This window comes from Centroberyx gerrardi, chromosome 5, assembly GCF_048128805.1.
Source record: "Centroberyx gerrardi isolate f3 chromosome 5, fCenGer3.hap1.cur.20231027, whole genome shotgun sequence".
Lineage (NCBI taxonomy): Eukaryota > Metazoa > Chordata > Actinopteri > Beryciformes > Berycidae > Centroberyx > Centroberyx gerrardi.
Genome location: NC_136001.1, coordinates 25,074,160 through 25,099,565, shown reverse-complemented (window position 1 = coordinate 25,099,565; position 25,406 = coordinate 25,074,160). Strand labels below are relative to the sequence as shown.

Genomic DNA, 25,406 nt, shown 5'->3' with positions numbered 1-25,406 from the left:
TTCGGCTAAGTTTTGTTAATCATAATCACACTGATAATAGTAATTATCAGACACTGAAACATAATTATCACACAAGGCAAGATAAGCAGTTTTTGGTTGTAAATCATCAGTGAGCTGGTGTCACCCCCTAGTGGTTTTTCCTCATCATGCAGCTGAAGTCGAGGCCCTGGAGAGAGATGAGGCTTTACTGTGTGACTTGGCCTCTTCCACTGCTCCAGATTTCCTGGGCTTCTGGACAGATAGCAATAAAACAGCAGGCTTCCTTTCCAAGATGACATAACGAATGTTAATACATGCAACAGAAACAAACCTGCAAGTCTGAGAGAACCTACTTTTGAAAATACATTGATTTTGGCCTCAGCATCTTTTTCAGGTGTTGCATTTATAGAGAGGCTGATCAATGAGGACCAACATCAGCACTAGTCTGCTGAGATTACAGCTAGGTGTTAACAAGTAACAGGTAGGTAACATGACACAATATTACTTTGGTTAGCAAATAGTCAGAGTCACAAATGGGAGACATCCTGGATCTTCAAGGCACAATGAAAAGCATAAAATGCACAGATGGGTTTTGGGGCCACTTGGAGGCTTCAGAAATAGTCCTGACATGATGATCACAGTAACTTTTTATTGTTGTAACCATAGATGATGATCTTGTTTTTCTTGCTTGTTTTTCTTAACGTCTCTGCAGAGAAGTCTCTATTTAAGAGGGGATCACATCACTGGTCTGTAAAGGCTAAAGAAAAGTGAGTAAATTTGAATAATATAATGTAATGTAAATAAGTGTTTTGGATGTTTATCCCCCATTTTCCATTGGTACAATATCTATTATGATTTGAGGCTGGTTTGATAATTCAGAAGACCCTTCATTATTTGTTACTCACTTAGCCAACCATGTATTTGTATATTGTAATCACAGCTTGTTTGAGATATGCAGAAATGCAAAAAGAGAACTTGTCATGATATTTATGGATTGGAGGCAATCAGGAATCAATGCACCTTAAGAATTTCTGACCTCATCTGAAACATGACTTCAGTGTAATATTAATCTTTCTGAATTTGGCACATTGAAATGAAAGGACCATGTGGTTTATCCAGCATGGCTGAAATGCCTTCAAATAAAAGCACTTCAACTTGCTAGTCACGGTATTATTTCACATCTAAAGGAATAAGAGTATGATGTCAAACCATCAAACAACGTGTCGCTGTCCAGTCACTTCTTGAGCACGCTGTATTTGATTTCAGTAAAAACATGACATCACCTCTCAGGCCCCAGGGGGAAACCTGATAGCTCATAATTCTGTAACGTATTCATCACATACTCTTATCAGGAAAGCCGACACAGCAGACTCCCCAGCTTGCAGCAGCATAGGGAAACCTCTGGCAGCGGTCATGTCCAGCAGCCAGAGTCACACAGTGTTAACGGCCCACTAAAGAGCATTCATTTCGGTCTCAATGTGTGATGGGTTGACTGTCATTTTCTCCTCCACTGCTTCCTTTTCACTACGGATTAACAGGCTGGACTTAATCATTTTATGCATCTTCTCATAACCCCTTTCTTTCACACTGTAACCTGGCAACAAGCCCCTGGATAATATGCACAGCAGACCTGTAATAATTTCACCGTGTGTGGGTGAAGATACACAGCCAGAGATCTCTGAAAGACCAAAGTAAGGCTCTGGAGATGAGAAAACAAAGTCAAATCAAACCTCCGGGTATCTTACAGGCAGGATTACTGGGAAGTGTTATTTTTAACAAGTGATTATTAAAGTATAGCTAAGGCTCTATCATTTGGCCTAAATTCCCTAAATCTGTGAAAGTCTTTCTTACAGATTCATTGCAATCACATAGCTGTAACATTAACAGTGCTCAAGGTGAAATGCATTACCCTATGCCGAAGACTGATTTATGACATGACATAGAGGAAAAAGGGGTTTCTTCCTTGACACAACCAAGAAAATCTGTCTGATCATTTGGACAGAACAGGTAAAACTGCCACACAACTGAACATGTGTCCCACTGTGCTGTGCATGTTAATTAATTACATCCAGCCTATAAAGTCACACAAGAGGACGCTGATAATCTCAGTAAAGAGACGGTAGGCTGTCACGTAATGAATAAATAAAAAGATGGGTAAACCATAACCTCCAGTCGGTGATCATGATAAGGCAAACAGCCACCAATACAAACACAAACCGATTATATTTTCAGAATGTTTCCCCTTTAAAGACCCTATCTTCATGTAACCTATATCAATTTGATGCTACTTATGTGTATGAATTCATGTCAGTGGGTTTATCCTCCACTACATCTTTACTAGCAACAATAGTAAATGCAAAGTTGCCAGTAGCATTATTTATCATGAAGGAGTGAGCCACTAATACTTATGCTAACCCACAAATTAAAATTAATCTACTGAATGTACCAAAAATTAGGGCCATGTCTTCCTCATATTGAGCTGCAGCCCCTTTTGCACAATCCACATCTCATTTGTCTCAAAGTTTTAAAATGCTTCTCTAACTCGTCTGCTTCTCTTTATCTGCATCTCCTCCTTTGTGATTGGTGTAGATTTAACGAGGGAAATCAAATAAGGGATAATTGGCTTTTACCTGGATTCACCTCATCAGTGAACTTCATGTAAAGACAAAGTGTCCCTCATGTTTAGTACGTTCAATGTCATGTAACTCACAAATGAAGATGGAAATGCGCCCTATAATCCAGCTGCCGTGTGTCTGGGATCAGATGCGTATGGCTGTGATGAGGATGTTACATCACTTGCAGTGCTGCCAGACGCCAGCAGCAGCATCCAGCTCGGAGGGACCACGGCGCGCAGACCCTGGCCATATTGTGCACCCACCTCGCAAATCGGCTGCGTCACACCTAAGAAACACCGGGGCCGAAAACAATAAAATAGCTGCAACAGGAGAAATACACCGATTAAGACGGCATTCAACTGAGCTGGTAAGTGCCTGGACGAGGTAAATATGTTCTCTCATTTTCACGGTAATGTAACGGTCCCGTTATGTCGAAGGCTCGCGCCCTCCTCTCTCCTGCGCTTTTGTGGTTAATAGGCTTTCTCATGGCCCAGAAAACCAGCGCTTCTCATCATTTTGCGTGATTGGCGCCGGTGTGTACATCTGTAAGGAATCATGTGCAAGTGTTGTGATTCCCTGGCTGTTTTGTGTGATCACACAGGAGCAGGGAACAATCGATAACCTGTGTGTTATGCCCTGTTTTATTTAGGAATTAAATGCGCTTGTTTCCCCCCCTCAGGTTGGTATCTTTTCGTGCAGGGAAAATGGTTAAACTGGGGAATAATTTCAGTGACAAAAACAACGGCAAGGTGGTTTCTGAGGACGGATTTGATACCATCCCTCTCATAACACCATTAGATGCAAGTCAACTGCAGTTTCCTCCACCAGACAAGGTAAGATTTTTTTTTGCCTCACACTTGCTTTGACATTTTTCCATTCGGGTAGGATTTGAAGATTCATAGTGAAGGTCCATACAGAATAGAATCTTTACTGCTATATGTATATCAATCTTTTAGCAATTAGGCTAATTAGGAAAACAGAAATGGTTTGGTTATAATATGTCACTCATCTTTACTGTATCTAGGCTATATGTAGGAACAAATAAATCACGCCCATTCTCACCATGTCTGTGATCTCTCCATTCCTCAAGCTGACTGGATAATTCCTGATGTGTGTACATGTGTGTCATGTGTTTCTACCAGGTGGTGGTGAAGACCAAAACAGACTATGATGGCGAGAGCAAGAAGGGAAAGCTACGATCTCCCAAAATTGCCGAGTTCTCCATAAGCATCATTGAAGGCGTATCTGAGCGACTCAAAGTAAGACAAATATCACTCTTCTCTGCCATTACAGGTATCTGGTATATAATCAGGTTTTGTGCTTTGGCTGAACAGGTCCTTCTGTCTCTCTCTCTCTCTCTCTCTCTCTCTCTCTCTCTCTCTCTCTCTCTCTCTCTCTCTCACACACACACACACACACACACACACACACACACACACACACACACAGACATGCATATGCCGGAGTCCAGCAGCACAGCTATCTCCCTGTAGCTTTGTGTTCAGAGCCGGAGCATTTGTCACTGCTGTCACAATATTCCCTCTCCGCTGCGCTCTGCCAACAGAGAGACCGCGTCAGTCACACTCAGTGACTTCACTCAGGCTTCTCCTTCATCTCCAGTGTCCTGCTACCTGTCCCCTTGTCGGGCTATATACTGCCAGACATAATGCACAATGATTCACTTAACCCCGCCCTGAGCCTCTCATTAATTCTGCTGCTGCCATGGCGATGGCCTCCAAGCGGCAGCGTCCCGCCCACCTCCCTTAATGCTCCCTGGAAGGCAGATGTGCTTGGAGGATGATTAAAGCATAAAAAAAAGAAAAGAAAGAAATTTGAAGATGTGTTTAGTCAGTAAAATGATCCTGGTTGTAACTTAAATCGCGAAGGTGGGCCGGGTGTTTAAATTGATGCATGGGTGAAGAACAGATGACTCACAAGAGCTTCTTCAGCAGGCGAAGTAGATTTTGTACTTTAAGTAACATTTCTGTGTGCGATGTAGGCACACTGCTCCTCTTCCACTTCTCCAGCTCATATAAGCCACACTGTAGGCTTCTGTGGCCTCTGCGTTTTGCGTGTGTGCCGACTGACACCACAAACAATAGCTTAGAAAGACAACAGATGAAACTTTCTGTTGTGTCTGCAGGCTGTCGCAGACTTCCTTTGGTAGCGGAGCTTTGATTCGGGGCAAATCTGTGAAAGGCAAAGAGAGAGAGGCACATCACCGCTTGAGAAAACAGGCTTTATAGTACACTCACATCACTGCTTTGAAATGCTGGAGGCACACCTTCCACCGCAGACAGTCGCTCTCATAATCTCCTGTTGCTTCGCTTTGATTTCAATGTGTTGTACTGTGTACTGTATGCCCGGCTGTACGAGTGTGTGATTCAATCTCACAGACAGAGAAAAAGGCCTTCCACTGCGTTTTATTCCCTTTTTTTCTTCTTATTCATACATGCTGTTGATGTTCTTATCAAACCCGCTCAACTGTATTGGGGAAGAGTACAGAGAGTGTTATGTGCGTCTCCTTGGACCCGAGGCATATTGCTTTCTATCAAAAAAAATCACCATCTTCAGCATAATAGCTGTTGGTCATGAACTGTGAACACAGTGTTCAGTGAAAATGAGCATTTCCTTCAGGATTTGCAATTTCAATTATCTCTCTGTTACTTTATCGCACATTTCCATTTTATTATGAAATATAAAAGCATTTTTGTGCGAATACTTCAAATGATCCAATTTATCCGCAAGCACTGAGACTAGCATATTCGTATTGACTATATCAATCATAAAAAAATAACTTGAATGTGTCTTGGGGCTTTAACATCTTAGGCAACTGTGATGAAGTGGTTTCTCCAACACCTTGCCTTATCCCCCTCCCACTTCCTAGAAACACCAATAGCCATTACATAATTCCCCGGAGAGGTGAGAGCTGCTGTACAGATGGTCACACAAGCAATTTTCCCGTTGAGTTACTAAATGCAGAATGTCCTCTGGCCCTCAATGTCTTGACTTATCCTTATTTGGTCTCATGAATCTACACCGGTGTGTAGATGGATGGGATTTTTCAATAACATTGCATCGTATATCTTTGCGGTGTTGTTTTAACCTGTAATGTTAGTGATGGAGAAAAGCTCTGCCTCACACTTTTTGTTCTCTCTCTCCAATTTGCCCAATCGTCTCCTTTCAACAAGAAGAGAGATTTGTCTTGGTCTTTCTCTGAGCTGTGACCCAGACCTCCTGATGACGCTGGTGGTTTGTGTCTCCTTTAGGTGACCTTGTTGGTGATCTGCGCCCTGGCCTTCCTGGTGTGTGTGGTGTTCCTGGTGGTCTACAAGGTCTACCAGTACGAGCAGCCCTGCCCGGACAGCTTTGTCTACACGGTAAAGCACGCCACTTGTGAACACTGTTGGTTGTGACCCTGCCTGATGGTTGCTCGGTAACAAGATACAATACGCTGATACAATAAACCCTATGGAGACAGCTTGACTGTTAAAATAATTTGTGTGCAGTGGAGCTTGTCGTTTGTAGGCTCATGTATCTTTACTTTTGCGTAGATCCTGCAACTGTATTTAACATTCAAGACGTTCAAGTGAGAGTTTTGGCGCCACCCTTTGAATATCTCTGACATTCATGACATTATTTTAGCATGTTTTAGACTCTAAAACAATGGCTTGAATGACACTGAGAGAAATGGAATAGTAGGTATTATTTATTTGTAGATTGGCATTTTGATCTGAATTCCATCAGGTGTATCACTGGTAACACACATCATCAGCTATTGGCTTATATTCACCTCGGCAAATAAAAGTTTGTCTGTAAAGCCTGCTGCTGTGGTCAGTCGATGCCTCTGCCTGGTCAGTGGGTATTGGCTCATTTTCTGTAATAGCCTAATCCGTTTCCACAGGCACTTGTATAGATTAAGCAATGAAACTTATTTTGTATCGAATCATGTTTTTCTTCTGTTGTCGATGTTTCTCTCATGAAGCGTGACCTTCTCCTCTGCTGCCACATATTGTTATATTGGTTTAACTGATGTTCAGCTCAAGTGTACGGCTCCCTTTGTGCTCTCCGCCAGCCTTTTTTTCTCTTGTAACTCTGAATCCTATTATGTTTCTTAGCCCTGCACTGTTCTTGCCTGAATCATTAATTTGTCACCTTATGATCTTATTTTCTCTTTTCCCTTCAATTACCCGGCGTGCAGAATGACTGGTTTCTCATCCCTTGTTGTTTTCTGTTTCCCTCCCCCTGGTTTCTGAGCAGCAAGGCCGCTGCATGCCGGCGGGAATGTACGGCTACTACCCCCCCCAGGGCCCCGGGGGCCGCGGGCGCCTCTTCACCATCATCAACCACTACAACATGGCCAAGCAGACCATCACTAGGTCAGTATCGCCATGGATGACCGTCATGTCTGAGGAGAAGGTCACCCAGCAGGAGACGGAGACCGCCCAGAAGCTGGCTTAACCAACCTGGGATGGAGATGGCATCACCTGCCATGGGAGAATAAATAATATGGTTGTGCCATTCAAGCAAACCTCACAATCCCAGGGTTTTCTTTGGGGTCAGATCAACTTTTCTCGCCTGCGCTGCTATGCTGGCTTCGTTGACGCAGTTCGATCAGTTGAGGTGTACTGTAGCAGGAAATATGTGAATATTTTGAAAATATGTTTTCAGCAAAGCAAGGGTTGCTGTTTGGTGGATTCACGGTTTGTTTGAATAGCATATGTAGTTATTTATTTACACTTCAAAACAGTGGCAAACGTGTATAAAAAGCCACAGAAACACAAACACTGACGCACAGACACACACTCACCGTCTTTGTACATACACACATGTAACGGAGAACTCTACTCACTTTAGTACTCAGATTGTGAAATGACTGTGAACCATCTTGTGTCTGCGTAGCTTGTTTAAACGCACATGCACGCACGACTCTAATAACAATCAGTTTGCATTGGATCTTTCTTTTCAAATACATTAATTACTGATAGCGCATGCAAGACCTCTTGAGATCCAGCAAGTGGCGATTTTCTTATGAAGCGATGTACAAAGTTTGCAGCATATTTGCCACCGAGGTCATCTGTCAAAAATATTTTACTGTCATTACATTGTGAATAAATGAGGTTTGACCCGGAGGACACATTTTAACCAGCGAAAATAAGAGTTTTAAATCATGTCTTGTTTTGACTTACTCCATACAGCTCTCTGCATACAGTGCTGTTGAAGGATTTTTCGTATTTGACGCAGCAAAGCCTTTTTTAACCAGCTTTAATGATTGTGTCCATAATTCATTTGAACTGTTTGTGAACACCGTATATTTTACCAGCTACATAAGACTTACTTAAGAATGATTACTTTTCACAGCGTACATTTTTATGCTACTGTATTGAATGTTTTTGCATTGCTAGTGAAGATACTGTATTGTGCAATGCTTTGGATTGATTTATGTCACCATAGATGGCTATTGGCAGCCATCGCAAAGATAAAGATACTAGACTTAGGTTGATGTAGTGGAACAATCTGACAGTAGTGCTTGTCCTGTTGCTTTTTTCTGTATTTGTCATTTAACTTAAGTTGTCACAAATTATGTACATTTTTCAAACAATGTAATGATTACCATTGAAGTGCATTTGCTACTTAAAAATGTAAAATTAAAAACTGAAATAAAGTGCCCACATTTCACTTCAACTGCAGGAATGTGTTCACTCACCATTTTAAGAGCATAGTTTGTCAGGACTGCTGTAAAATTCCCACCATGAAAAATATTAGATAAATATCTCTTTTAACAGCTCCATTTCTCTTGAGTCTACTTCAAAGGGAAATTTCTAAGCGCTCTACTGCTTTCATTGGAATATAGGTTAATCCTAATGAACAGATTGGCAGAAACATAAGTAGGCTGTGTGAATCAAATCCCTACAGCATATTTTTTTTACTCAGAATACCTATTTCTGGATAGCAGATACTGCCAAAGGCAAGCCGTGGCTTTCTGGTAATCTTAATGTTATCTGGTGATATTAGGGCCTTGATGTAAATGTGAAATGGATTAACTGTTATCAAGTCATATCCTGTAATTCTGAAGAAAAGAATGAAGATAAAATGCTAAATTTAATTGAGAGTATTGCTTTTTTTTTAATAGAATTTGAGTGGTGTGTCAGTATAGTTGCACTGTGATAGACATCAAATAAACTGCTCTGCTGCTCATAACTGCTTGGAAAAGAAAACATTCTCAGGGTTCGGCAGTCAAATATAATGTATTAGCAATTGAGCGACACAAGTTTACAGTCCGTTTAAATACATGAGACTGCAAAGTCTTCAAAAACCATTTCTGTCAACATATCGCAGTCTACACAGTATCCTCTAGTGCATTGAAGTCAATTACAAGCAGATTAAGAGATCAACAGAAACCAGTATTTCTGTTTTTCAGTCACAGACGAGAATAGCTGCTGTCAATCAAACCATTATCAGACATTTTAGTGGTAGAAAGACTCTGATTGTCCATCCATACACACAGTTAAAGTGGACAGAGCACTTTATACAAAGCTAACAGCATGCTTCACTGCACAGGACGTGTTCACAAGCCGGCCTCCAGTGGATGAAGTGCTCTTGTACATGGAAGCTGCCCAGAAAGCGCTGGGCCACGATGAGGAACGTTAAATAGTTAGGATCAGGGAGGGACGAGCTGACATGACTTGAAACACAGAATCTTCCTGGAGAACACTTGGAGATGTTCCACCCGGTCCAGCGTGCTGAATGGTGCCTTCTGTCGGAGCGTGTTCAGTACTTCTTTGTGATAACCAGTATGTGCCAAGGCCAGACAGATGTCACTTCCAGTGGCATAGAGTCCAAGCTGGCAGTTTACAGGCGTTAGCTATCATACCAGTCCAGGAAGAGAAGAGAGAAAGAGCACATGACCAGGAAGAAGAGGATCCACACTCGGAAGCCGGCGTTGTTTTTGATGGCCTTGTGATAGAAGGAGAGGTACAGAATCAAAGAGTAAAGTGACAACAGTTTACAGCTGTATTAAGGTATGATGGGTTATACAGTATATGAATGCAGGCAAAATAATGTTGGCCGAGTGAAACATCTAGCAAAGAACAGCATAATATATAAATTACATATACAAAATAGATAAATAGCCAGGGGCTGGTTGCTTCAATTTGGTGAATGTTACCTCTCGTATATCCTCATTGCCTTCTTTGACATTCTCTGTAGCTCCCACAACCAGCTGGTGAATACTATCTATCTCCGTTTCCTGTCAAGGGACAACACACAGCAATTAATTTGATGTACAACAAGTTGTAGATTCTGGACTGAGGTGATGTACGGAACTCAACTCACTTGCTGAAGGACTTTCTCGGCAAAGATCTCCTGGAGGCGAGAGATCTCCACAACCTTCCCCTCGATTTGCCTGGAGGACATGGAAGGCAAGCGTGAATATATCACATCAAAAGTAGTGTGCCTGGCATTCTTAAGCCCTCTCCAGATGGCATTAGTATTACCGGGGCAGGTCTGGTGGTTGGTAATTATTGCCTCCAGACGACAGGAATTTTATGCCATCCGGAACAAACATGTCAGTGATTTTCTCTGGCTATCCTGGTAAAAATGTTGTCTGCAAATGCCTACAGTACGTTGAGTTAACTCTGATGTCCTGGGGTCATTTTAATCCCGTCTGGATCGCCATCTGGTGTTTCATGCGATTATTGTCTTGCTCACCTGACATTTTGATCACAAGGGCCAAACATTTAAAAAAGGGAAGTGCTATTGTGTAACACTGTCGCATGGGACTGTCCCTGGATTACCGTGGTCCCCAGTGAATTAGATTACAGTCCAGACTGAAATGATGTGCTGATGTGTGTGGACAAAATCTAATTACTGACCTCTGGTAACACTAATGCTGTCCAGATTGGGCTTGCTAAAGGGTAAAGTAATAATAGTGGTGAGGGAAACTTACCTAACTTCATCCACCAGGCTGCTCATCTCACTGACCAACCTCTGGTTTTCCTGCTCAAACTAGACAGAAAGACACAAAACTAAAACATCATCATCAAACATATATGTAGATATCAAACATTTACCAAGACAAAAAATTGATAATTCCAGCCTAGTTTTGATTTGCTGAGTCAAGTTGGAAGCTGTTGTAAAATAATAATGACTTTAAAGCATCTTCTCATGGTTTATTGCTTAAATCTAGCAAGATGCCATATGGCAATACTATACAATCTGTGCTTGGAATATACTGCATGTTCTTATAGAGCCTCTATTATCTGAACCCCAAACCTCCATAGGGGTCACTCTAACAAAAAGATAAAATTAGCTAAAATGTGTGCTAATGTGAGAACATACTCCACTGATTCATTTTTGTAATGTCCATCTCGACAAATCCCTCTAGTCCAAATTAGACTGTACAGCACATTTCAGAAAGCCTGCACATTTCACATTTTGAAGTTTCACTACATTCTAAATATTTTATTCTCCCTAACAACCTCCATTCTCGAGGGATTCAGTTAAGCAAGGTTCTACTGTACATCCCATATAAGACATCCTCTATGTACAGTTACACAACATGTTGTAAGCTCCTGTTAGTGGAGTAGACGGGACACATCTGAATCAAACAGCTATCTATCATGCATGATGAACGCTGCGGTCCCGCACCATCTGGATCTCCTCAGGAGAGAGCTCGTCCTCCATCCGGCCCTCCTCCCACAGGTTGACACTGTTGTCCAGGACCTCTGACACACTCCTCTCTACAGGGACAGAAAAGGACAAAGCAGAGGCCTTACAGTCATCACGCTTCCACCAAAAACATCAACACTCATAGCAGTTCCTTCAACACTCACTCCATTATTCACTTTGGTCATCTGAATCACTCATTTAGTCACTCGCTGTTTGAGAGGAACCACGTAACCATTCAAACTACAACACTGCTGTTAAAGTAAGGAGCACAGACGGATTCCCATTGTAAACACCTTTTCATTTCACCATAATAGACTGAGTGAGAAAAGACATTATTAAAAAGCACTCCAACACTAAAGCACTGACTGGGACTAGATGTTCTGTCCATACTGGCCTTGCTAACCTACCGGCACTCTCCTCTTTGGCAGCCTTCTCCTCTGTGGGCTCCACCTGCGGGTTCTTCTCCACCTTACTGTGGTGCTCTGGTTCCAGCCTCGACCTGACACCACGTTATCACACAGGCTTTTAGGTTGTTACAGCTCTAATATGTGATAATAAGAACTGTGAAGAAGGTACGCATAGATGTTGATCGTTGTGAGTACTCACAGTCTCTTCTTGTCCACCACTCTCTTGACTCTAATTGCCCTCTGCTCTGAGTACAGCTTACATACTCCTGAAAAACAATCAAAAGATGCACCTGCTGTTACCATGCAATCATATTTCCTAAAATATAAATTCAGTGAATCAGGGATCTACAATGTAGTATGTGTACAGCTCATGTTGAACCAATTCCACCATCCTGCTAGGCACATATTCACCTATTCCTCACTTAGTCTTGTCTGAATTGTGACGAGTGGCATAAACTCACCCTTCAGATACATTTCAATGAGGTCCAGCACTGCCCCCCTGTGCTCCTTTATCTGGGCTGATGTCACCTGCTTCTCAGCTGGGGGAGACAACAATAGCGAACACATTTATTCATACATATATTGTATATGCAAGACAATGCCAGCAAGGCTGTGTACTTTCCATTTCCATTATTATTTGTAAATCAAAGCAAATAATGAACTCTGCACACTGTCTGATGCTCCCATGGTGTATTTATTAACGCCTACGCTTCGAGCGTCTTCGTCTGATGAAAAGTACAGCAGTGTAGGTGTTAATCAATACAGCGTGGGAGCACTGGATAGAGTTCAGACTTTATTTGCTTTTATTTACTTAATTTTTCTTTGTCCGCCACCTGTGAATGAGGATTCGGATGTGCGTGTTTTCTGTGTTTTTCTCCATTACTATTTGAAAAACAGAGCAAATATAGTGCACATAATTATACACACCTTCATTGCGTAGCTGCTTGATGGCTTCAGAGCAGGTTCTCATGAAGATCTGAGCATCTTGGTCAATCTGGTCTCGTTCGTTGTCTGTCATGCGGGTGAGGTCTGACGAGATGAGACTGTAAAACACATCACACACTTTAGAGCATGTATCAGAAGAGGAGTTTTACCTATGCTAACATTGTGGTCAGACAGGAAAGACTCTTTAGGCAATGTTTTATTTCAATACTGTTCATGATGGCATTCATCCTCGCTCACTTCCATGCAGTTGAGCCTTAATGTCTCCCTCTGCTGGACTTCTGAGGCACAATGACACTTCCCAACTATGAACATACAGGGTTTGGTGAAACAAAGAAAACACCAACATCGAGTCCCAGCACAGAGACAGTAGTGATGTTTCTGTACTGGTGTGAAGGTGGATTTTCTGGCATGAAATCAAGCAAATCATTACAAAATGTACAAGGCAAAATCAAATCAGTATTAACATCAACCAGTGAAATGAAAATAATGCTGAAAAAATAAAAATAGAATAAAATAAGGGTTTGTGAGTTGAATGGTGGGGGTGTGTGTCTTGGTGACATTGCTAGCCAAGTGTTCAAGGATGGTATTTGATTAAAGTTTGTGAGAGAGTGGTGATAAAAAAAAATGAAGATGCAGAGATGAAATGTAATTGAAGCTGAACAAATGTCATCCTTTTATCATACTTGTGGCAACTTACTGGGAGTAATGTTTCTTTTTGTAATGGGTAGCATGTTAAGTTGTGGTCAAGACAAACTGAGAGAACTTTGTGTACAAGTTATCTTGGAAACTGCCCAGTTGCATCGAAAATGCCAAATAATATTCTATTACACTATTACACAGCCACCATCACTGAGAAGCCTTATTGCTGGCTTTTATTTTGACCTTAGCCATACTTTGACTGAAATGATATGACCAACTACACTGATTTTATAAACATTTTGAATTAAATTCAATTGCAATCGATAGTCCATAATTATTCTGTTGGGCAAAGCAAGAAAGTATGTAGAAAAACAGAAAATTGATGAGAAAACTAGAAGACAGGAACAGCTAACGGAGAGGCTGAAGGTAGAAGAGTTTTAAATATACCACCGATGGGAGCTTGATGCCTTTTCCCACCACTAAAGAACAGTCCACTCCACCCATACAGTGTTTACTTAATGTGTTCTGTTGAAGTGTTATCAACTTAACAAAACATAGGCTGCTCCACACACCCATGTACACACCCACACCTACAAACACAGAGGGGCCTTGGAGAGAGGAAGGCCTGGATTAGTCCCAGGGCGTGATTTGCTCTTCACTTGGTTGCAGCTCAATTATTCCAGACAATTACACTGGAGCCTGCTGCTATAGACCACCCTACTCGCTGCTGACCTTGTGCCAGCAGCCGGCCCCCGTAACACTGACTCAGGCACACACACACACACACACTCACACACACATACCCTGCAGTCATACATTTGACTGTCCTATCAAATCAGCTCCAACTCCTGACCTCATCTGAATTGTGTCAGAATCAAACTATTCATCAGAAGCCCTACAACACCTTTCTCTACAGCCTTGCAGTGTTTTACTGTTGTGTTTGTATTGGTGGATTGTTGCATAGTCTAGTAATCTAGTAATCCACAGGGAAAAAAAACAACAAAAAACACAGTTCCACGTTGAAAAAGTGTTTGGAGCGGCTTACCTTCCGGCGTTCACATAATCTTTCCTGTGTTGTAGTAGAAAGTCTTTGAGTTTGGTGATGTTGGTGATCTGCCAAGAAGTGAGAAGATACATTACTAGACATCATTACCTCCATGTCAATGAGTCTCTTTAAATGCTGTGCCTCAGTTCGTCCTTCAGTATTTTCGCCATGTCAACATGGTTTAAGAAAGAGTTTTTAGAAGTGTACCAGGAAACTATTTTCTCCCTACTACCTTTACGCAGAGCCAGAGTAAATGTGTGATTTAGTATTTATTGACTGTGACAGACGACCAATGTCGATCTATCTCTGTGTATTCTCAATGTTTACCTTTGACAATTAATTTACTCCGAGACATACCAAAATCAAACTTGCAATTTCCTCGTCAAACAGCTCTCATAAATAAAACCATGAGCTTCTCTATACAGAGCTCTGACAGAGCAATCTCTAATAAGCCTTAAATTCATGATCTGTTACTATTTATCACTGAGAAAATGTCCAAGTGTGTGTGTGCACAGGGAAACCAGAGGAAACTCGGTTCAATCCAATATTTGCTCCTGTAATTCAGTCAAACATTGAAAAAGGCCAAATTGCTTCCCTGTCCACAGAGTTGTGCTGGCAGGCTAGAGGTGTGTGTGGACATTCACACAGCGGGGTCTGTTAGATGCAGAAGAAGACAGAAGTCAGACAAGCAAAGGATTGAAAAGTGACACAATGGGTTTGACTGTGACAGAGACCTCTGAGCGTGGGAGATTATTTTGATAGCATAACGACGCTGTCTTCGACCTTCAGCCTTTTCAGTCTAACAACCCCAATTATCAAATTGCCTCGGCTGTAAGGCGTAACCTGGCCCCAGCCATCTAATAATGTCTCTAAAAAATCCCTTCCTAGCGTCACGGCGACCTAAAAACGGTTTCGTTGACGTTTGAAAGATGACAAGTTTCTCACTGTTGAAAGAAGGTGTCAAGATAAACAGAGCCAAGCAATTTGTTAGAAACCTAGACCTCCTCCTCTGGCTCGGAAAGTGATTCAGTGATGTGTGACGCTGCTTTGGGGCATATGCTAGCTCAGGCAAAGGCTGATCGACCCTTGTAATAATACAATTATTTGAGGTCAACAGTTAATTGTTGTTCAGAGCGCTTGAGCTTGGTGAGGAGTCAGGAGAGAAGAGAACCTTTCTAGTGGTTGAAAGACTTAAAAAAAAAAAAAAAAACCTTGTCTGCGTTGTGTAGAGTCTCTGTGGATCTAAGACAAAACTCCAAAGAGAGCTCCTGAGTGTGTCTTATATTAGACACTTATTGGTAGATGGGTAAGGTTTTCCCTGCCCACAGCCATAAAAGCTCCAATAAATAACATTTTCTTATAGTGTCCTATAGGAGGTCTGGTGTTGGAAAGTAAAAGGTTATCTTTAAAAAATAGTTTGTCAAAAATGTTTACTCCCAGCAATGAAACTGCAGTCATTGAAGTATGTATCTTACAGTCATGACATTATCATTGCAATCTTTTGGCAAATTTATTGTCAGTTTGCAAGTTTTATATTGAAATAATATATTAATATGTTATTTGTCAGTTAATTTAATTTAAATTGTGCTGATGTAACTAAAATTTAAAAGAGTTAAAGAGTTCTTGTGATAAGAATACAGCCTATTTATCTATAGCCTATCTTCAATAATGACTTGGTCATTCTGATTGTTGAAACAAGTAAAGGTAGCCTAACATTGGAAGATTGTTAGTTCTCATGTCCTAAATGAAAATTTGAAATATGCAAAACCCATAAATAAGATATGATATATTTAATGTCATCTACAAAATGTGTGTGAATGTATTTGAACAGTGTCTTCCTGCCATGGGTCGTGCCTTCGGATCCTAAAGGACTAGGCTGATTTAAAGACTGTCATGATATGATCTGATAAAGCCTTCAACTCCCCATCCTCAAGGAAAACCAGCTCCACAGGCAATGTTGCTATTTATAAGCCTGGAAAACCCCTGTGGGAGAAAATTTGGGAGTTTCAGTAATTTTCAGTTTTCGAAGGCCTGCCACGAAGAATTTAATCTCTGACACGGCATGACTAATTTATCTTCTACTCTAAACTATATTTTCTGCTTGCAATTAGCGCTTGGCTATAAGCTTATTTATGTACAAGGTATAGCTCACTACAGAAATGCATTCATGAACTACCTCTCCTTGACCAGCAGGCAGTGCTAAACCCACAGTATTGAAACGTGCTGAATCAGAGTGCAAATGAGTGGAGAGGGGGTGGTGGGGGTGAGGTGGGGGGTGTGGGGGGTGTCGAGAGTGCTGCTCTGGGGGTTGAGCTGTCTCCTGTGTGTATACATTGGAGCTCAGATTCCCAGCACAACCTCAAGGGTTTGCAGGGGGTCAGTGGGATCAATTGCTCTTGTAACTTAAGACTCTAAAGAGCAAGTAATTCCTCAACAATGAGGAAGGGGGTGGCCTTGTGCTTGTGGCTCACCGTGTGTGTGTGTGTGTGTGTGTGTGTGTGTGTGTGTACACATACGTGCAACTGTGTACGTGTGTGTGAGGGAGAGCTTGAAGTGAAGGCAGAAGGAGACAGTCTGCCGGGCTACATCTAATCTCGTCATCATCAAGGACCCCCACTTTACCTCCTCACTTTCTCCTTCCCCCTGCTTCCCTCCAGCCCCGGCTGAGCCCAAACAAACCATCAGGGGGGATTATTATGAGGAAGAAAAGAGAAAAGGCTTAGCTAGCAGATTTCTAAAGAGCTTGGCCGGCTCTTTGTTTTGTTAAATCCAGGTAACTGACAGAATTTGATAATGACTGCCCTGCCATGGTTTAAGTCACTGTGTGCCCTGACCAAGGGCTATCCATACTGAAGCCATGCCAGTTTGCTGTTAGATGTGTGGGCCTGCTACAGAAAGGATGCTTTAGAGGAGAAGACTACGCCACATGTTGATTTTATTATCATGTTTATGTCTGTCTCTCTAATGGCTTCACTTTTGTCTTTTTTTGTTTATGTGCATTTGGAGTTAGGATGCTGCAGTCAGTCAGCACAATAAACAAACAAATGGCACCATCAAACAAGACTTTTAAGAATACGTATGTTGAGGGCCTTTGATCTATTTTGATATATTTTAAAGCTGTATTAATGTGTTTTGATTTTTACTGGAGAATTTATTTGGACTGAAACAGATAGTTGGCAGCAATTGTATGTTGCCTTATTGTTTGTTAATTTTTGATTAAGCAAGTAACCATGGATACAAAATGTCCTAACGTATAAGGAGGGAAAGTGGCAACTTACACCATCTGCTGGTTGTTCAAATAAAAAAATCACCTTTCATTTTCCCATAGGCAGATTTTTAATAATTGATTATAAATTAGTAACAGCTATCATTCATTTTGCGATACTAAGGCACATCAGCTATGAGATTAAACAATTTTTTGCAAAGGTATAACAGTATACAGATACTTGTACAGAAGAACTACACCCACAGCCTTGCTACTGCATTGTATGACCGTGTCACAACACTGAAACGAGGGAGAGCAATCAAGATGGTGCAGTGCTTCATGCCGGGTTGTTCCCATATATGTATGTAATATATGTATGCATGTATGTACGTACTCCCATACAAATCCAAAGTATTTGACAAGCCAGCTAATGATGCCATCTTTGCCAATCAGAATTTGTAAATGCCCCGCTGCTGGAGATCACTGCAGTGGACTGTGGCAGTGACATGATCGGCGCGACTGGCTTTGTAGTCTGTTTTGAAAAATCTCAATGAAAACTATACTATTGCATTTTGCCACAATGCCACGAGATAATTTAAAACGCTAGGATAACAATCAATTTCACAGGAGATAGAGGTGTAACCGCACCTCGTGATGTGTAATATGAAATGTGCAAACCATTCAATTCATTCCAATGGCCAGATTTGAACGCAAACAACAGGAGGTGACATGACAACTTTCCCTCCCTATATCACTGATTGTAAATTGTGGGATACTTTTTGTAAATTTGTTTGGTTTTGGGTTTTGGCAACAGCAAGGACCTTTGGATAGGGGAATACCCATTCTCTCTTGATTCTAAATTTCACGTTTGGTTTCAAAAAGATGAAAAACAAAATCATGTTGCATGTAGTAAGTTCTTCAGGTCACCAATTTGAAACAGCATGATTGATTTCTGGTTTATTCTGGTTTGCACAAAGCCACATCCTTTGAGACACTGGAGAAAGCAGCTATAAGCAATGTGTATGCCTGGACAGCAAAGACTTTTTAGCTGTTAGGGAAAACTCTCTCTTTGGACTCACGGATGCTAACAATATTGCAATACTCAAGCCTCATTGAAAGCAGAGGAAACAAGACTTGGGGAGTCTGTACCTCTAAGGCAAGCCACCAGACTAACTGCGTCTGGCTTTGAAGCCAACTTTTTCTTTTGACCTTTGCCTTAAACAATGCCTTTCATCTAGAGGTTGAATGCTGACCACAACTAAGAGGCCAAAACATTATGTTGATTGTTGGTTATTTAAACAGCACTAGTGTCTGCTTTAGCTTCACTTGAGGCATTCAATAACAAAGTAAAATAACAATATGCACTTTATAGCACATGCATTACTCAGCTAACATCTATTCTTAATCTAGTATAAAAGAAACACTACTGTCTTTACAGTTGTCACCTTTCCAAGCAGATTTTAATTGCATGTCTGTCATGATTAAGAGTCCCTGTATTTTTAAGTGCTTCAAAGTGAAAGCTCATTTTGTTCAGATTGCAGCCTAAATTGTATTGGTAGTATTTCAGTGATTGCAAATATACCCTAGGCCTAATCAATTATTTCACAATAATTTAGATTTGTCCACAATAATTTAGATTTGTCTAAAAAAAAAAAAAATTGTCTGCAGCTACTGCAGTAATCAATCCACACATTGGCTTTAAATGAAGCCTAGTCTATGTGTCTATGCAGCTAAGCTCTAGTTTGTTCCAGTTAAACTGTTTAGTCTGCAGAGTATCTGGTGCCCATCTCATGATTCAGAGTTTGACATCCATCTGCAGATCTGTGTTTCACCACTTATTCCTCATTTATTTTCATTTTTATGAAATGTGCAATAACATCTTTTGTTGCACGGGGGGAAAAAAATCTAATTGTGCTTAGCCCTGATAGCAGATGCCTCAAAATTCAATTTGCCTGGCCTTCATGAGAAAACAGTGCAGAGATTAGGCCAACTGGTAAAGAGACCATTTAGCAGCACATTGAGCTCAGGGTGATCCCTGCAAATCACAACCCCATGGCAAACGTACAGCCTCAGTATAGCCTCGGCCTAGATGCTTGTACTTGTGCATGTGAAGCTGACTTCTCCTCAATCTCCTGTTAACTACGTGTCGTTCTAGTTTGTGACTTGGTGAGTGGACACTCACAGAGAAAAAAAGGAAAAGTTATTTTAACTGTCTGTGTAATGGAAAGATTATTCCCCTTTTTTTCTACCAAAAGTAGCACTCCTTTTATAACTGGAAGTGCAACAAATTATTGATTATACACACTCACATACAGTTCTCACTAAGATGAGGCTTTAACTAGAATCTACACCAAAGTCTATGTAGCTGAGGGTCTCGTGAGGGTTTTACTGTAGTACCACAAGGTCTGGATTTATTATTTCATTTATGAATGAATGAAAGTAGTCTTGTTTGACCTGATTCTTAGAAATATTTGTGGGGTTTATGTAGTTTGGGGTATTTCTTCAATCTTTCAAGTAGGCTATTATTAGCTATTTAGGCTTTTAACCATAAATATAAACTTCTGCTAGAGGACATGATTGACAGTAACTTCAGAAATCAAGGACGTGCCTGGCAAAACATTTCAGACGTAAAGCACGATTTCCACAGCTGTACACGTTACCCTAAGTGGTTGACATTTATGACCACTCATAAATGACATTGCTGTATAGCATCTGATTGCTGCTGTGGTGACTGTACGCCATCTGCCCGACATGACTTGTTAAACATGAGTGCTAAAAATCCACAAATGCTTTCCAGTTTCACCTGAATGCCAATACCCACAGGAACACGGGAAAACAAACAAGAACAAGAATTAACCTACAAACCTTAGCTGTCAATTCACTGTTCCAACTCTAAAATTACTGGTGTGTCCATTATTTATCCACGTTTTACATTCTATCCCAATGTAACTCAATAGGAACATATTTAATTTCCAACTTCATAATTTTCGACATTATTTGGGCCTGTGCGATTAGAATAATTCCCCATGGTTAGGCAATTTCAATCAAATTTTGAGTGTTATAGAATCATTTTTAACATTTTTTCGGACTTGCAAAGTTTACCATCATAAAAAAAAAAAAATCAAATTAACCAGAGTCTTCAAATTCAAACTCAATGTTTTGAGAATACATGAGCTTATCATTTCCATTTGAAGCTTTCTGTATGGAAGAACCCCACTAACAGCACATACTTTTAAGTGCTGGCTGATGGCCACACTTTTCAGGGTTTCAAAGAAAACACTGTGAGAAGGAGCCAATTTAGGAATACCACTGCTGAAGGCACAGTGGGGTGCCAAGCGCTATTTTCTACACACAATTTAACAATTTTGGGGTGACCTCCTCCATTTAAACACGAGAAGGGCAGCATGCTGTGGAGAGAGAGGAGGTGAGCGGTGAAATGGAGATCACAGTGCCCCAAACCGACCCCTATGAGGTAAAAGATTCCCCTGACCAAACCACACCCTGCAAACACCGGCCCTCTTATTAGTCAATCAAGCCTTTTTTGCATTGCTTCTAAAGATGTTACATTTCCCTGCTCACTGGGCTACATTTTGAGTGGAAAAAGCCTCATATGACCACTTTATATTTGTACACTTTGATGTTTTTTTTTCTTCTATTTTTGTGGAGCTTCAGTGGGAACTTGGAGAGAGTTATGCATGTCTTGAAGGGCACCCACATCTGTTGTGCATTAGGTGCCGGCCGTCAACATTGTTACTGGGGACCTAATTTAATATTTTCTCTGTTTTGATCTTCCACCTTTAATCACTGGCTCTTGGGAGGATCGGCTTTCCCCAAGAAATTGTTCGAGAGCCGAAAGAAAATGTTATTGCAGCATGTTTATGGAATCATACATGCGAAGAGAGGGCTTGCACAAAAAAAATGCTGCCTATCTCAAGTTGTACAGAGAGAAGAATGGACAGAGTTGGGGGGAGAGGTGGGTGAAAACCACAACATAACTGTAAGCAGTCAGGACATTCCAAACTCCCAATTTCAATTTCTCCAAACGCTGGTTCACTGAGATGTTTGGAGATGATATCTGCAGCGCAGGGGAGGCAGCGGTAGGGGGGAGGAGAGTAGAGGGCAGGCACCACAGGATAGGTTTGAGTTTCTTTGAATCAGCACCCCTGCTTTTATTAAACCACCATTTCTAATATCAATGCAACAGGGGTGCACAGAACATAACAAAAGCCCGGTTGTGCAGAGCTGCTGTGACTGGGCTTATGTCTCAGACCGATGGTGGAGACATCAGGTACAGCTTAAAAGTCCTGACTCCCCTAGGGAAACACAGAATGGTTCTTCAAGGTGCCTTTGAAGGGGTTTGTGTTCATGATATTCACGTTAGGCCAATGACCTCTGGCTGCACAGCAACACTGTATGCCATGGAGCTGAGCCTTTTACTGGCCAGTGGTCTCTCTCCTATTGCCAATCTGTGGTGATGTCTCCTTACACTCTTTCCTTCAAATTTCTTGAACTAATTAAACATCAGCCTAGGTCACACAAGGGGATTTTAATGCTGATTGTAAGCCTGATTGGGCTAGTCGGGAGTGGAGGGGGGGGGGGGGGGGGGGACTAGGGCCCGACGGTTGGCACAGATCATCCTGTAGTGTGAACCGCCTCAAGACTGCTGACTCTGGCCATTTGGCATGACGAGATATTTTCCAACGTGTTTGAGTTTGTCGGGCCAAGTCTGTTCAGGCTTGTGTAGTGTGAAGCTCTTTTTTTACAGTCTATGGTGTGAAGTGGTACAAGACTCACCAAGACTGAAATCTGAGAGTGACACTGGAAATAGCCAATCGGAGTTTAGCTCAAGAGGGGAAGAAAAAAGAATGAACCAGAAGAGAAATCACGTTTACACCCACTCAGGTAGACAGTTAACATCAGCAAGATTTGTAACTCCACTCTTCTCTACTCTTGATGCTATACAATTTCATTTGGAGGAATAAATGATCAAAAAAACATAGATTTTGTTTGTTGTGAAATGATATGAAAGAATGACGTTTCCTCCTTGAAATCAAGCATGCAGCACACCAACAACGGGGTTTGCACCATGTAGCAACATTAACGCTGCCTGTGAGTGTGTTCACGGTGGCTCCATACAGACGAGCTGCGTCTTTCGCGCACAATGCACGACTAGCTGCTCTGTCATGCCACCATCTGCTGGCTAGGTACTAGAAGAAAGAAATCTGTGCCAAACAAATAGACATCAGAGGAACAGATGAGGGAGAGGGACAGAGAATATGAAAAGAGTCTGAGAAAGTTGAGAAAGTTCTAGCCTCACTGGCCAGAATGATGGCCATGGTTAGGGCATGATGCCCTAAGTAAAATATGCATCATGAAAGTAAAGTATGCAGAGAATTTCTTATTCTCTTATAAAATTGTCCCACAGAGTTTTGCCTAAGCTGTAACAAATCTCAGCAATTATGCGTAATATCAGTGTCATATACACCAGATTTATATGGCACTTACAGTGAAATGCAATAAAGTCATTATGAAAAACATGTAGGCTACTCAGCTATTATTACGCATATTTGATAGGCTTATGGAGTGTTGCTATCATACATCGCAGTCTTTATTTATGATTTGTACAGAGGCAGCTCTGTTTAAGGGACAGAAGGTGGAAAGATGTACAGGGTTTGATCCACACCAAAACAGCAGTGCCCAATAATAATCATAACAAGCATGAAAGCAGTGCCATCATTACTCAGTTGTTTTTATCATGTCTGAATTACAATTTAGAGTTGTCTGAAGGAGAACACATTATCTCAAAGTCATTTTGAAAAACCTGGGAAAAAATTGACCTGAATGTCAAGTCATGTTGTGAGAGAATAAGTAACAATTTCTTAATGATCACCATTTGCCTCATATATAGGCCTAAGCATTTATTTCCTCTTATGATCATTAATCACTTTCAACCACTTGTATAATCATCTATACAACCATCTTTCATGATCATTTATTGTTTTGTGTTCATGTTACCCTGCTAGAGGATGACCATCATCTCTTGTCCTGTTTGACAATACTGACCTTTGTCTCATCTTACCTTAGCCTTATCTTAAACCAGCCAATTAGAGACTTGCACATCTTTCCTTTGTTCTAGTTTATACCGGTCTCCCACTTACTCCCTGCTGCAAGTTATCTCTGCGTCAAGTCAAAGTAGCCAGGAACTTGTTTGCTGCACTTCTGTGTGCAGTGTGCAGCTATACTTTGTTACACATGATCTGACTCTCTATGCTGACCCATGCATGTATGCAATAAAGAAGCTGTACACATGGACACATCAAACTAGAGCTGAGCGCTGGTTTCCTCAACAATTTGGTGCCATGACCTGGATGACAACAGATCTTCGAAGGTGACTCTTTTCCTGACTGAAAACCGACACCAGAGGTAAGACATCCTGTTGAAAACTCAATTTTGTCACTGTGTGGTTGTAAGTCTGTGGTTAGAGTTTGACTGACATGATCCAAACTTTTTTGACTGTCCACTGTATAGGCTTGATAACAATTTAAAGGAAGTTAAAGGTACTATGAGAAAATGAAATGATGACAGATAAAATAAACGCAGTGTAGACTGGGAAGCGATTTGCAAAGGTAGTTCCATGTACAGTCTCATTCTTGTACATGAAAAATAGGCCTAAATACAGAGTAGACACAGAGTGTGCTGAGTTTTTTTAAAAGGTACTTCACATACAACTGCATTCTTCTGGTAATTATTCTGGTCTTTACATGGCAAAGAACATGGGCTCAAATATTACTCCTGAATGAGGTTTTGCAATTGTTTCTTGAAATCGAGTAAGATTATATAAAATTATGTTTGAGGACTATTAGGCCTCCAAAAACCTCCACGACACACACCTTGAAGACATGGAATCATCTCACAGTTATCTTTCACATGATACTATATCCTTACTGAATCAATTCTACTGTCTAAAACATGAAGACTTGCAAACACAGGGGGCAAATTTAGCACTATCGCTGTGCTTATTTAGGCCTCTCTAGTATTATTGTAAAATAATATCAAATTATGCAAGACGAAGGGCTGAAGCCCCTGCATAAACAGGGTCTCTACAGGAGGCTGCAACCAACAGACAAGACTAATGCAGAACACCGCAAGAATCAAGAGTCAAATATAGCTGATTCCTGCATCAACAGATCTACAGACTGACTAGAGCTGCAACAATCTGATCCTACATGCAGCATCGTGACTAGCATTTCATTCATACTGCATACAGTACAGGGACCTACGTGTGTACGGTTCACATAGGCTTTGCTAATTATGAATTATGAGAAGCTGTCTTTAATGCACTTACAGCTGCTAACACACTGAACTAAACGCACGCCTTGGTAGATTGTAACTCCGTGGTTAGGGAAAGTTTGAATATGTTTGAATAAGTCTGACTATCACACACACTAAGCAAACGACCAAATGTTGCTTGAATTGCTCCCTGCATACCTGCCATAGGCGTACTATTGTTTCTAAAACATAACACGAGTTCAACATTTCAGAAAACCTGGTGTTCTGGCTTTTATGTTAACGGTAACTTAATTCACAGACTACAAAAAAGGCTAATCGTGAAGTTTGTGTCAGCAGTAGCTAGCCTAGCTGGCTAGCTTGGAAAACACTTACCACCTCTTTCGCTTTAGGAGAGAATCCATTCTTGGGTCTGCTCCTCTTGAAAATCTCGTCTTTGGTAGAATCAAAGCCAACTCCTATAGCCTTGTTTCTGGTTTTTACAGTTTTGACACTGGCTTTGAACAGTAAAGTTATATCAACAGCCATTTCTGTGTAGCGGAGTGCTACAGCTCCCGGCCGGACCACTGTAAACAAACTGACACGTCACCAGTGTAGACGTCATTATCCTGCGA

At 41.2% G+C, this 25,406-nt stretch overlaps 2 protein-coding genes across 2 annotated transcripts; one reads left to right on the top strand and one right to left on the bottom strand.

Moving 5' to 3' along the window:
- The first annotated feature begins 2,900 nt into the window (after positions 1-2,900).
- Positions 2,901-8,213, top strand: LOC139907924 (neuronal vesicle trafficking-associated protein 1-like). The gene is made up of 5 exons (XM_071894451.2): positions 2,901-2,961; positions 3,274-3,427; positions 3,737-3,853; positions 5,864-5,974; positions 6,855-8,213. Exons 2-5 carry the CDS (start codon positions 3,299-3,301, stop codon positions 7,053-7,055), a joined length of 558 nt encoding a protein of 185 aa, XP_071750552.1. The 5' UTR covers positions 2,901-2,961; positions 3,274-3,298; the 3' UTR covers positions 7,056-8,213.
- A 494-nt stretch (positions 8,214-8,707) lies between these two features.
- stx18 (syntaxin 18) lies at positions 8,708-25,348 on the bottom strand. The gene is made up of 11 exons (XM_071894467.2): positions 25,168-25,348; positions 14,301-14,368; positions 12,599-12,714; positions 12,133-12,210; positions 11,871-11,937; positions 11,672-11,763; positions 11,244-11,335; positions 10,543-10,601; positions 9,930-9,999; positions 9,763-9,843; positions 8,708-9,551 (listed from the first exon to the last, which is right to left on the bottom strand). Exons 1-11 carry the CDS (start codon positions 25,318-25,320, stop codon positions 9,456-9,458), a joined length of 972 nt encoding a protein of 323 aa, XP_071750568.1. The 5' UTR covers positions 25,321-25,348; the 3' UTR covers positions 8,708-9,455.
- Positions 25,349-25,406: the final 58 nt, after the last annotated feature.